At 43.9% G+C, this 13,712-nt stretch overlaps 1 protein-coding gene across 1 annotated transcript in view; it reads left to right on the top strand.

The window, feature by feature from the left end:
* The window catches only part of LOC140427374 (ran-binding protein 17-like), a 1,937,807-nt gene that overhangs the window by 157,550 nt on the left and 1,766,545 nt on the right, over nt 1-13,712 (top strand). Inside the window, exon 4 of the mRNA XM_072512921.1 lies at nt 90-256. Within this exon, the coding sequence (XP_072369022.1) occupies nt 90-256 (167 nt within the window). The remainder of the gene's footprint in view (nt 1-89; nt 257-13,712) is intronic.

Consider the following 13,712-nt stretch of genomic DNA (forward strand, 5'->3'; position numbering starts at 1 on the left):
CAATTTGTGGCTTGAAAGAGGAAGGCTACTCTTCTGCATTCTTCTGCAGTTTTGATTTGCCTTTTAACAACTTTAAATTATTTTTACAGGGAACTATATCTTGAATTATTTGGCATCTTGTCCGAAGCGAGAACCCTTCGTGATCCAGGCATTGGTCCAAGTTGTAGCTAAGATTACGAAAATGGGCTGGTTTGAAGTTCGGAAAGACAAGCTTGCCTTCAGGGAGGTGATTCCTGATGTCACCAAATTCCTACAGGTAAGGTGCATTAATATTGTTTGGGATTAAACAAAACTTCTTAAAGAGCTTTGTAATTATTGTACATGCTTTTTGTATATAGGTGCGGCAGTATTATCGATATGAGCACTGAGCAGTGCAACACTGATGGTTTGGACTTGTTGCTGTGCACTGTGATCAGACCATTTTGAGATGATGATTTAAAAGTGCCATGGTGAGGTTCTCTTATTGGGTTGAGGCTTGTCCAGTGAGAAAGTGATTCATACAGAACAGGAAGATGGATGGAGGGCATCTGTGAAAGAGGCTGGCTAGGAGTCAACACTTTTTGCAGGGGAGATAAGAGAAGCAAATTGGTAGCGAGAGAAAATAAAAAGAGCACGAAGCAAGAAGCTCTGCTGGATGGAATTATCCTCCAAACCTGGCTGAATTGCTTCTTGGAACTAGCTACCAAAGGTATTAAGGTGAATAGCGTAGATCCAGTCAAGGGGAAGCAAGATAAGCACATGTGGGAGAAAGGAATAGCAGGATATGTTAAGAGGACTAGATTAAGAGGGTTGGGAGGGGTGGAACATAAACACTGGCCGAATGTCCTGTATATTTACAGCAAATACTTAGTAATATTGCTAGGGCCTGCTTTAACAAACACTAAAGTTGCTGATGATGACAAATGGGGTAGAGCTTTCTTCAGGACTTTCTCTCTGCTATCAGCTTTTCTCGCCAACTTTGCTATTAGTTTGTTTCTTTGTAAATTAGATTTGATTGTCAAACTAAACAAGGGAACATGTGCAGCCTATTAACTTCAAATACTAGAGGAAGCGGAATTATATAATTGGCTCAATAATTGGTTTTCTCAATATCAAAGATAAAGCTTTATCGATATATAATAAAACAGGAAATGCTAGAAAAACTCAGCAAGTTTGGTAGTATCTTCGGAGAGAGAAACAAAGTTAAGGTTTCAAGTCCATATGACTTGTTCAGAACTTGGAGAGGTAGAAATATGACGGGTTTATGCTGTTGTAAAAGAGGGAAGGGCAAATTGAGTGAAATTGAAGAACTGAGAGACAGAAAAGATCAAATGACCAAGATCCCACGGAACACAAGACAAGGGGAATAGCAATGGTAATAGCAAAGTCTTAAGCTTTGGTTCGGTGTAGGTGTTGTTGGGGACAGGAGGGGTGTTAATTTAAACAGACCTGATTTCTCTCTCTCCACCTGTCAAACAGAAAGGTGTATTTTGATTTGTTTCCACCTTTACAAACAATGGTGTATTTACGAACCCCTCAGTATTGTTGTGATTCAATTTCTATTAATAACCCCTCAGCAAACTCGAGATGGGGCTTGTTTATTTGCAAACAATGAAATGTGGGAGGATGCCTCCTTTTCACTCACATAGTAAAAGAGGGATAGAGAAAGATTTATGTTGTTTATTATCTCCTGATCACTTGGCATTTTTTCCATTTTGTCGGGGAGTTAAACCTGTTTCTTGCATGTCCAGAATCTAGAATCAAAGTCCATGGGTGACATTCTCCAATCCCCCGCCGGGTCGGAGAATCACCGGGGGCTGGCGTGAATCCCGCCCCCGCTGGTTGCCGAAGTCTCCGGCACCAGAGATTCGGCAGGGGCGGGAATCGCGCCGCGCCGGTTGGCGGGCCCCCCCGCTCGATTCTCCAGTCCGGATGGGCCAAAGTCCCGCCGATAAATTGCCTGTCCCGCCGGCGTAAATGAAATCACCTACCTTACCGGCGGGACAAGGCGGCGTGGGCGGGCTCTGGGGTCCTGGGGGGGGCGCGGGGCGATCTGGCCCCGGGGGGTGCCCCCACGGTGGCCTGGCCCGCGATCGGGGCACCAAAGACCGTTTCCGCCAGCTGGCGGGGTGGAAATTCCTCCGGCGTCGGCCTAGCCCCTCAATGTTGGGGCTCTGCCCCCAAAGATGCGGAGCATTCCGCACCTTTGGGGCGGCGCGATGCCCGTCTGATTAGAATCATAGAATCATAGAAGTTTACAGCATGGAAACAGGCCCTTCGGCCCAACCAGTCCATGCCGCCCAGTTTTTACCATTAAGCTAGTCCCAGTTGCCCGCACTTGGCCCATAACCCTCTATACCCATCTTACCCATGTAACTATCTAAATGTTTTTTAAAAGACACAATTGTACCCACCTCTACTACTACCTCTGGCAGCCCATTTCAGACACTCACTACCCTCTGAGTGAAGAAATTGCCCCTCTGGGCCCTTCTGAATCTCTCTCCTCTCACCTTAAACCTATGCCCTCTAGTTTTAGACTCCCCTACCTTTGGGAAAAGATGTTGACTATCTACCTTATCTATGCCCCTCATTATTTTATAGACCTCTATAAGATCACCCCTAAGCCTCCTACGCTCCAAGGAAAAAAGTCCCAGTCTATCCAGCCTCTCCTTATAACTCAAACTATCAAGTCCCGGCAACATCCTAGTAAATCTTTTCTGCACTCTTTCCAGTTTAATAATATCCTTCCTATAATAGGGTGACCAGAACTGCACACAGTATTCCAAGTGTGGCCGTACCAATGTCTTGTACAACTTCAACAAGCCGTCCCAACTCCTGTATTCAATGTTCTGACCAATGAAACCAAGCATGCCGAATGCCTTCTTCACCACCCTGTCCACCTGCGACTCCACCTTCAAGGAGCTATGAACCTGTACTCCTAGATCTCTTTGTTCTATAACTCTCCCCAACGCTATACCATTAACTGAGTAGGTCCTGGCCTGATTCGATCTGCCAAAATGCATCACATCACATTTATCTAAATTAAACTCCATCTGCCATTCGTCGGCCCACTGGCCTAATTGATCAAGATCACGTTGCAATCCTAGATAACCTTCTTCACTATCCACTGTGCCACCAATCTTGGTGTCATCTGCAAACTTACTAACCATGCCTCCTAAATTCTCATCCAAATCATTAATATAAATCACAAATAACAGTGGACCCAGCACCGATCCCTGAGGCACACCACTGGTCACAGGCCTCCAGTTTGAAAAACAACCCTCTACTACCTTCTGTCGTCCAGCCAATTTTGAATCCAATTGGCAACCTCACCCTGGATCCCGTGAGCTTTAACCTTCTGCAACAACCTACCTGCGGTACCTTGTCAAAGGCTTTGCTAAAGTCCATGTAGACAACGTCTACTGCACTGCCCTCATCTACCTTCTTGGTCACCCCCTCAAAAAACTCAATCAAATTTGTGAGACATGATTTTCCACGCACAAAGCCATGCTGACTGCCCCGAATCAGTCCTTGCCTCTCTAAATGCTTGTAGATCCTGTCTCTCAGAATACCTTCTAGCAACTTACCTACTACAGACGTTAGGCTCACCGGTCTGTAGTTCCCAGGCTTTTCCCTGCTGCCCTTCTTAAACAAGGGCACAACATTCGCCACTCTCCAATCTTCAGGCACCTCACCTGTGGCTGCCGATGATTCAAATATCTCTGTTAGGGGACCCGCAATTTCCTCCCTAGCCTCCCACAACACCCTGGGATACATTTCATCAGGTCCCGGGGATTTATCTACCTTGATGCGCTTTAAGACTTCCAGCACCTCCTCCTCTGTAATATGCACACTTCTCAAGACATCACTATTTATTTCCCTTAGTTTCCTAACATCCATGCCTTTCTCCACCGTGAATACCGATGAGAAATATTCATTCAGGATCTCACCCAACTCTTGTGGCTCTGCACATAGATGCCCTTGTTGATCCTTAAGAGGCCCTACTCTGTCCCTAGTTACTCTTTTCCCCTTTATGTATTTGTAGAATCTCTTTGGATTCTCCCTTGCATTATTTGCCAAAGCAATTTCATGTCCCCTTTTTGCCCTCCTGATTTCCCTCTTAACTCTATTTCGACAATCTCTATACTCTTCAAGGGATCCACTTGATCCCAGTTGCTTATGTACGTCATATTCCTCCTTCTTCTTTTTGACCAGAGTCTCAATATCTCGAGTCATCCAGGGTTCCCTACTTCTACCAGCCTTACCCTTCACTCTAAAGGGAATGTGCTTACCCTGCACCCTATTTAACACATTTTTAAAAGCCTCCCATTTACCAGCCGTCCCTTTGCCTGCCAACAGTCTCCCCCAATCTACCTCTGCAAGTTCCTGTCTGATACCATCAAAATTGGCCTTGCCCCAATTAAGAATTTTAACTCTTGGGCCAGACCTATCATTCTCCATAGCTATCTTAAAACTAATGGAGTTATGGTCACTTGTCCCAAAGTGATCTCTCACTAGCACTTCTGTCACTTGCCCTTCCTTATTTCCCAAGACGAGGTCAAGTTTTTCCCCCTCTCTAGTCGGTCCATACACATACTGAATGAGAAATTCCTCCTGAATACACTCAACAAATTTCCCTCCATCCAAGCCCCTAATGCTATGGCTGTCCCAGTCAATGTTGGGAAAGTTAAAGTCCCCTACTACTACCACCCTATTATTCTTGCAGCTATCTGTAATCTCCTTACATATTTGCTCCTCAATTTCCCGCTGACTATTTGGGGGCTTGTAGTACAGTCCTACCAAGGTGATCTCTCCCTTCTTATTTTTCAGTTCCACCCATAGAGACTCAGTGGGCAAACCCTCGGATATATCCCCTCTAAGTACTGCCGTGATGTTCTCCCTAATCAAAAACGCCACTCCCCCTCCTCTCTTACCTCCTGTTCTATCCTTTCTATAGCATCTGTACCCCGGAACATTGAGCTGCCAGTCCTGCCCCTCCCTTAGCCATGTTTCAGTCATAGCTATAATATCCCAGTCCCATGTGCCCGTCCATGCCCTGAGTTCATCCGCTTTGCCCGTCAGGCCCCTTGCATTGAAATAAATGCAGTTTAATGTAGACCTTCCTTGCTCTCTGCCCTGCTTTCTCTGGTCATGCTTTACACACTCTCCCTTCCTGCCTTTTGTTTCTGTCCCCACTGACTTCCTACATCGGTTCCCATCCCCCTGCCACATTAGTTTAAACCCTCCCCAACTGCACTAGCAAACACACCCCCGAGAACATTGGTTCCGGTCCCACCCAGATGCAGACCGTCCGATTTGTACAGGTCCCACCTCCCCCAGAACCGGTCCCAATGTCCCAGGAATTTGAAACCCTCCCTCTTGCACCATCTCTCAAGCCACGTATTCATCCTAGCTATCCTGTCATTCCTACTCTGACTATCACGTGGCACTGGTAGCAATCCTGAGATTACTACCTTTGAGGTCCTACTTTTTAGTTTAACTCCTAACTCCCTAAATTCAGCTTGTAGGACCTCATCCCGTTTTTTACCTATATCGTTGGTGCCTATATGCACCACGACAGCTGGCTGTTCACCCTCCCCCTCCAGAATGCCCTGCAGCCGCTCCGAGACATCCTTGACCCTTGCACCAGGGAGGCAACATACCAACCTGGATTCTCGTTTCCGTCCACAGAAACGCCTGCCTATTCCCCTTACAATTGAATCCCCTATCACTATAGAACATAGAACATAGAACAATACAGCGCAGTACAGGCCCTTCGGCCCACGATGTTGCACCGAAACAAAAGCCATCTAACCTACACTATGCCATTATCATCCATATGTTTATCCAATGAACTTTTAAATGCTCTCAATGTTGGCGAGTTCACTACTGTAGCAGGTAGGGCATTCCACGGCCTCACTACTCTTTGCGTAAAGAACCTACCTCTGACCTCTGTCCTATATCTATTACCCCTCAGTTTAAAGCTATGTCCCCTCGTGCCAGCCATATCCATCCGCGGGAGAAGGCTCTCACTGTCCACCCTATCCAACCCCCTGATCATTTTGTATGCCTCTATTAAGTCTCCTCTTAACCTTCTTCTCTCCAATGAAAACAACCTCAAGTCCATCAGCCTTTCCTCATAAGATTTTCCCTCCATACCAGGCAACATCCTGGTAAATCTCCTCTGCACCCGCTCCAAAGCCTCCACGTCCTTCCTATAATGCGGTGACCAGAACTGTACGCAATACTCCAAATGCGGCCGCACCAGAGTTCTGTACAGCTGCAACATGACCTCCCGACTCCGGAACTCAATCCCTCTACCAATAAAGGCCATCACTCCATAGGCCTTCTTCACAACCCTATCAACCTGGGTGGCAACTTTCAGGGATCTATGTACATGGACACCTAGATCCCTCTGCTCATCCACACTTTCAAGAACTTTACCATTAGCCAAATATTCCGCATTCCTGTTATTCCTTCCAAAGTGAATCACCTCACACTTCTCTACATTAAACTCCATTTGCCACCTCTCAGCCCAGCTCTGCAGCTTATCTATATCCCTCTGTAACCTGCTACATCCTTCCACACTATCGACAACACCACCGACTTTAGTATCGTCTGCAAATTTACTCACCCACCCTTCTGCGCCTTCCTCTAGGTCATTGATAAAAATGACAAACAGCAACGGCCCCAGAACAGATCCTTGTGGTACTCCACTTGTGACTGTACTCCATTCTGAACATTTCCCATCAACCACCACCCTCTGTCTTCTTTCAGCTAGCCAATTTCTGATCCACATCTCTAAATCACCCTCAATCCCCAGCCTCCGTATTTTCTGCAATAGCCTACCGTGGGGAACCTTATCAAACGCTTTGCTGAAATCCATATACACCACATCAACTGCTCTACCCTCATCTACCTGTTCAGTCACCTTCTCAAAGAACTCAATAAGGTTTGTGAGGCATGACCTACCCTTCACAAAGCCATGCTGACTATCCCTGATCATATTATTCCTATCTAGATGATTATAAATCTTGTCTCTTATAATCCCCTCCAAGACTTTACCCACTACAGACGTGAGGCTCACCGGTCTATAGTTGCCGGGGTTGTCTCTGCTCCCCTTTTTGAACATTTGCTATCCTCCAGTCCTCTGGCACTATTCCTGTAGCCAATGATGACATAAAAATGAAAGCCAAAGGTCCAGCAATCTCTTCCCTGGCCTCCCAGAGAATCCTAGGATAAATCCCATCAGGCCCCGGGGACTTATCTATTTTCAGCCTGTCCAGAATTGCCAACACCTCTTCCCTACGTACCTCAATGCCATCTATTCTAATAGCCTGAGTCTCAGCATTCTCCTCCACAACATTATCTTTTTCCTGAGTGAATACTGACGAAAAATATTCATTTAGTATCTCGCCTATCTCTTCAGACTCCACACACAACTTCCCATCCCTGTCCTTGACTGGTCCTACTCTTTCCCTAGTCATTCGCTTATTCCTGACATACCTATAGAAAGCTTTTGGGTTTTCCTTGATCCTACCTGCCAAATACTTCTCATGTCCCCTCCTTGCTCGTCTTAGCTCTCTCTTTAGATCCTTCCTCACTACCTTGTAACTATCCATCGCCCCAACTGAAACTTCACACCTCATCTTCACATAGGCCTCCTTCTTCCTCTTAACAAGAGATTCCACTTCTTTGATAAACCATGGTTCCCTTGCTCTACGCCTTCCTCCTTGCCTGACCGGTACATACGTATCAAGAACACGCAGTAGCTGATCCTTGAACAAGCTCCACTTATCCAGTGTGCCCAACACTGGCAGCCTACTTCTCCACCTTATCCCCCCCAAGTCACGTCTAATGGCATCATAATTGCCCTTAGTTAAAGTCGCCCATAATAACTACCCTATTACTTTCGCTCTTATCCAGGATCATCCTCGCCATCCTTTCCTCTACATCCCTAGAACTATTTGGAGGCCTATAGAAAACTCCCAACAGGGTGACCTCTCCTTTCCTGTTTCTAACCTCAGCCCATACTACCTCGGAAGATGAGTCCCCATCTAGCATCCTCTCCGCCACCGTAATACTGCTCTTGACTAGCAGCGCCACACCTCCCCCTCTTTTGCCTCCTTCTCTGAGCTTACTAAAGCACCTAAACCCCGGAACCTGCAACATCCATTCCTGTCCCTGCTCTATCCATGGCTCCGAAATGGCCACAACATCAAAGTCCCAGGTACCAACCCATGCTGCCAGTTCCCCTACCTTATTTTGTATACTCCTGGCATTGAAGTAGACACACTTCAAACCACCTACTTGAACACTGGCCCCCTCCTGCGACGTCAAATCTGTGCTCCTGACCTCTATACTCTCATTCTCCCTTACCCTAAAACTACAATCCAGGTTCCCATGCCCCTGCTGCATTAGTTTAAACCCCCCCAAAGAGCACTAACAAATCTGCCCCCCAGGATATTTGTGCCCTTCAGGTTCAGATGTAGACCATCCTGTCTGTAGAGGTCCCACCTTCCCCAGAAAGAACCCCAGAAAGAGGCAAAAGAGGTGTTGGCAATTCTGGACAGGCTGAAAATAGATAAGTCCCCGGGGCCTGATGGGATTTATCCTAGGATTCTCTGGGAGGCCAGGGGAGAGATTGCTGGACCTTTGGCTTTGATTTTTATGTCATCATTGGCTACAGGAATAGTGCCAGAGGACTGGAGGATAGCAAATGTGGTCCCTTTGTTCAAACACTCACGTGGTGGAGGCAAATGTGATCTGATGGGAGTTAATAAGGAGAGTGTACCTCAGATTAAAAATGAAATCCAGGAGGGTGGAAAAGAAATGAAAAATGTTAAATGTTTTCACTGTAATAAACTAGGCCATGTAAAGTCACAGTGTTGGTGGTTTAAGAAAAGCACTGGGAAGGCTGATGTGGTAAAACAGGATAAGACAGTGGGGTTTGTTAAAGTGGGAAAGGAAAGCCCAAATGAAGCGAAGGAGGTGCAAAAGATTGTACAGCCAAATCAAGAGGTGATTGATAAGAAGGTGCCAGATCTCTTTAAATAATTTATTTGTGTGGGTAAAGTTTACTCATGTGTATCAGGAGGAGCAAGTAAAGAAGTCACAATTTGAAGAGATACGGGAGTTAGTCAATCTTTAATGGTAAGAGATGAGGAGTTATGGAGTTTGGGAAGAATGTTGCCAGAAAAGGTGATAATATGTGGAATTCAGGGTGAGAGGAGTAGTGTTCCATTATATAAGGTAAGGTTGGAAAGTCCAGTGAAGAGTGGTGAAGTGGTAGTAGGAGTAATAGAGAAACTATCCTGTCCAGGAATACAGTTTATCTTGGGTAATGATATAGCTGGATCGCAGGTGGGAGTGATGCCTACTGTGGTTGATAAGCCAATGGAAAAGCAGGCAACTGAAGTGTTGAAGGACGAATAGCCTGGGATTTTTCCAGATTGTGTAGTAACAAGGTCGCAAAATCACAGGTTAAAACAAGAGGAGAAATCAGAGAGTGAAGATAAAGGTGAAGTGCAATTATCAGAAACGATTTTTGATCAGATGGTTGGAAAATAACAGGTGGAGGATGAGGCGGATATTTTTAGTCCAGGAAAATTGGTGGAGTTACAACAAAAAGATGTAGAAATTAACGGATGTATGAGAAAGTATACACGGAAGAGGAATCTGCATGTATACCAGAGTGTTATTACCGTAAAAGTGATGTCTTGATGAGAAAATGGAAACCTTTACGTATGCAGACGGATGAAAAGTGGGCAGAAGTTCATCAAGTAGTATTGCCGGTAGGGTATTGAAAGGAGTTGTTGCGAGTTGCACATGAGGTATCAGTGGGAGGTCATTTGGGAATAAGGAAAACTCAAGCTAAAATCCAGAAACATTTTTATTGGCCTGGACTACATTAAGATATAGTTACATTTTGTCAATAATGTCACACATGTCAAGTGACAGGGAAACCTCAAACAGTGATAAAACCAGCGCCCTTAATACCCATTCCAGCATTTGAGGAACCTTTTACAAGTGTCTTAATTGATTGCGTGGACCGCTTCCTAAAACGAAAAGTGTGAATCAATATCTTTTGACTACAATGGATGTGTCTATTAGGTTTCCAGAGGCCATTCCAGTACGTAATATTACAGCTAAAAAGATTGTGGAGGAGTTACTTAAATTCTTTACTAGATATGGACTACCCACAGAAATACAATCGGATCAAGGATCGAATTTTACCTCTAGGTTATTCAAAGACGTTATGGACAGCTTTGGAATAAAACAATTTAAATCAACTGCATACCATCCAGAATCGCAGGGAGCATTAGAACGGTGGCATCAGACATTAAAGACAAAGTTGAGGGCTTATTGTCAAGATTATCCAGAGGATTGGGATAAAGGAATTCCATTCGTACTGTTTGTAATTAGGGATGCACCTAATGAGTCAACCAAATTTAGTCCTTTTGAACTAATGTTTAGTCATGAGGTAACAGGACCACTTAAATTCATTAAGGAAAAAAAGGTGAGTGAGAAATCGGAAATTGCATTAATGGATTACGTGTCAAATTTTAGGGAACGATTAAATAGAGCAGGTGAATTGGCTAGACAACATTTGAAAGTTGCACAAAATGTGATGAAACGGGTAATGGACAAGAAATCTAATGTTCGTAGTTTTGCCTTTGAAGATAAAGTTTTAGTGTTGTTACCAGTGGTAGGTGAACCTTTAAAAGCAAGGTTTTGTGGACCTTATCGGATTGAACGGAAATTAAGTGAGGTGAATTACGTGGTAAAAACACCAGATAGAAGGAAGACTCACCGAGTGTGTCATGTGAATATGCTTAAAAGGTACTTTGAAAGGGAAGGAGAGAAAAAGGAGAAGGTTTTAATGATTCTAACTCAAAGTGACGAACCAAATCCAGATGACTGTGAATTTGACATGCCTCAAATTAAATTGGAAAATGAGGATGTTCTTAAAAATTGGGATAAATTGTTGAGTTACCTTCCAGAGGAAAAACGAACTGACCTGAAAGAGTTATTGATATCACATGGGCATATTTGTGGAGATAAATTGGGATGTACTGAAATGGCTATACATAAATGAAGTGGGTTGCAGCCAATGGAGCTCACCCATAGTGATGGTATCTAAACCAGACGGTACCCAACGGTTGTGTGTGGACTATAGAAAGGTTAATGCATTTACAAGAACGGACTCTTATCCTATCCCACGTTTGGAGGATTGCATTAAGAAAGTGGGACAATCAGTTTTTATTTCCAAACTGGTTTGACTTAAAGGTTACTGGCAGGTACCTTTACCCGAAAGGGCGAAGGGGATTTCAGCTTTTGTGACTCCAGATGGTACATACCAATACAAAGTTATGCCATTTGGCATGAAAAACACCCCAGCCACATTCCAACGGTTAACTAACAAAGTTGTTTCAGGATTACCCAATTGTACATCGACGATCAGGTAATTTTCAGCCAGACATGGAAAGAACATTGAAAACATCTGATGGAGTTATTCGATCAACTTCAGGAGGCGGGTTTGGCGATCAACCTCGCCAAAAGTGAATTTGGAAAAGCCCAAGTCACTTTCCTTGGCCATACAATTGGACAGGGCCGAATGGTCCCACGGGATGTGAAATCAAAAGTTATTGGGGAGTTTCCGATAGCCTGAAGAGAAAGGGAAATAATGTGATTTCTTGGCATGAGTGGATTTGATCGAACATTTGTACAAAGGTTTTGTAGCGTCATTGCTCCACTGTTTGACTTGCTGAAGAAGTGTAACAAATTCCAGTGGACAGCGGAGTGTCAACAGGCATTTGAGTGCCTGAAAGCTGTGATAACCAATGCTCCTGAGTTGGAGAATTGCAGGGGACTCAGTGATCAGATTGAACTAAAGTATCTCACTTTAAAGAGAAATGCCGAGGCATAGAGAAATGGATGGATCGTGCAGAGACCTTCTTGTCCAAAGAGACTGTCAATCGAGAACGATTCCAGTTGGAGGAAGAAGAAAACAAAAATTGACTATTATTATATCTGTTTGCGTGTGGGTTTTTTTCAAACGAAAAAGCATATTTACTATGTGCATTTCTTAAAGGGTGGTGATAAGGTGAAAAATGAAACCATCATGAAGTTGATGGTTTATTTATTTTTTCTTGGGCAGAGGTGTCACCTTTCAAAATGGGTGTTTATAAATGCGTGTGTATATAAATATCTGTAGTGAGAGTACCTTTAAGAAATGGGTGTTTACTACTGCAGTGATGTCAGAGAGTGGGTGGAGCTGGGCTGTCTGTCAGCTTTTTACTTTTGTTTTTGAGCAGGCTGCAGGGTATGTTTTAGTTTTGTTTTCAGTGTTGGAGCTGAAGCGAGACCAAGCAGGTGTACTACTGTTCTCTCTGCCATCAAAAGACTATCTCTTGATCATTTGGTGAATTCAGAATTATAAACGTTTTCAGTTGTGACTGTAACCTGATGTGCTTCTTCTTTTTAAGTCGTATGGATGTTAAAAAGCAAAGCTTAAAGGTTTACTTAGTGTAGCAGTCTTTGGGGTTTGTATTTGAATTAATGATTGCTAAGATGTTCACTGTATGTTTTAAAAAGGTTAACTTGAGTTCATAGAATAAACATTGTTCTGCTTTAAAAAATATTTTTCCATTTCTGCTGCACCACACCTGTAGTGTGGGCTTGTGCTCCCCATACCACAATCTAGCAAAAGTTGTGGGTCAGGTGAACTCCATGATAAACATTGGGGTTCTCTAAACCGTGGCCCATAACACTTATGTTTGTGTCTCTAAGATTGTTAATGTTTCATCCATAACGTCTTAAAGGGAGATTGCAGTGTCCTTTGGCCTAGCAGATGAATTGACTCTCGGTGGTTTGGCCTGGCTTATGAAATGCAGGTTTCCTTTGTTTAGTTCCCTTTTACTTTGGTCTCTGCGGTGCAATGGGACTTGTTAGGGTCTCTTCAGGGGTAACAAGATGCAAATTTCTACCAAATAGCCATTTTTGTCCAGGGTCACAGACAAACATAAAAATTTGAAAAAGAATTTTAGAAATTACACACGAGAATGCATAATATACATAGATATATTATAAAAGTATATATCCCCGGATAGTGTTAAAGCAGAATAAAGATCAGCACTGTCTCAAAGCAAAAATATGAAAACAAGATACAGACTGGAATTTATTATCTGTCTGTTTTGTTTATTATCTCCTGAAATAGTATCACTTGGCATTTTTTCCATTTTGTTGGGGAGTTAAACCGGTGTACGGGGTGTAGGAGCACAAAAAGTGAGCATATTATTCCGTTTGAATAATGATATTCAGCAGGTGATTGTTGAAGACACGAAACAGAGGTACTGGGATCCTGGCTTTTGTTAAAAGCAAGAATCAGAGCTGAGCTCTGTTTGGCTCAATTGACCGCTTGTTGAACCATTGGAAGAATCAAGATTGAGTTAATGTTATAGAGTTATAATGTTATAAAGTCATAGAGCTTGGATTAGTACTTGGAACTATGATGTTGTTGCCATTACAGAGACCTGGTTGAGGGAAGGGCAGGATTGGCAGCTAAACGTTCCAGGATTTAGATGTTTCAGGCAGGATAGAGGGGGATGTAAAAGGGGAGGCGGAGTTGCGCTACTTGTTCGGGAGAATATCACAGCTGTACTGCGAGAGGACACCTCAGAGGGCAGTGAGGCTATATGGGTAGAGATCAGGAATAAGAAGGGTGCAGTCAC

The sequence above is a fragment of the Scyliorhinus torazame genome, chromosome 7 (assembly GCF_047496885.1).
Source record: "Scyliorhinus torazame isolate Kashiwa2021f chromosome 7, sScyTor2.1, whole genome shotgun sequence".
In the NCBI taxonomy this organism is placed as follows: domain Eukaryota; kingdom Metazoa; phylum Chordata; class Chondrichthyes; order Carcharhiniformes; family Scyliorhinidae; genus Scyliorhinus; species Scyliorhinus torazame.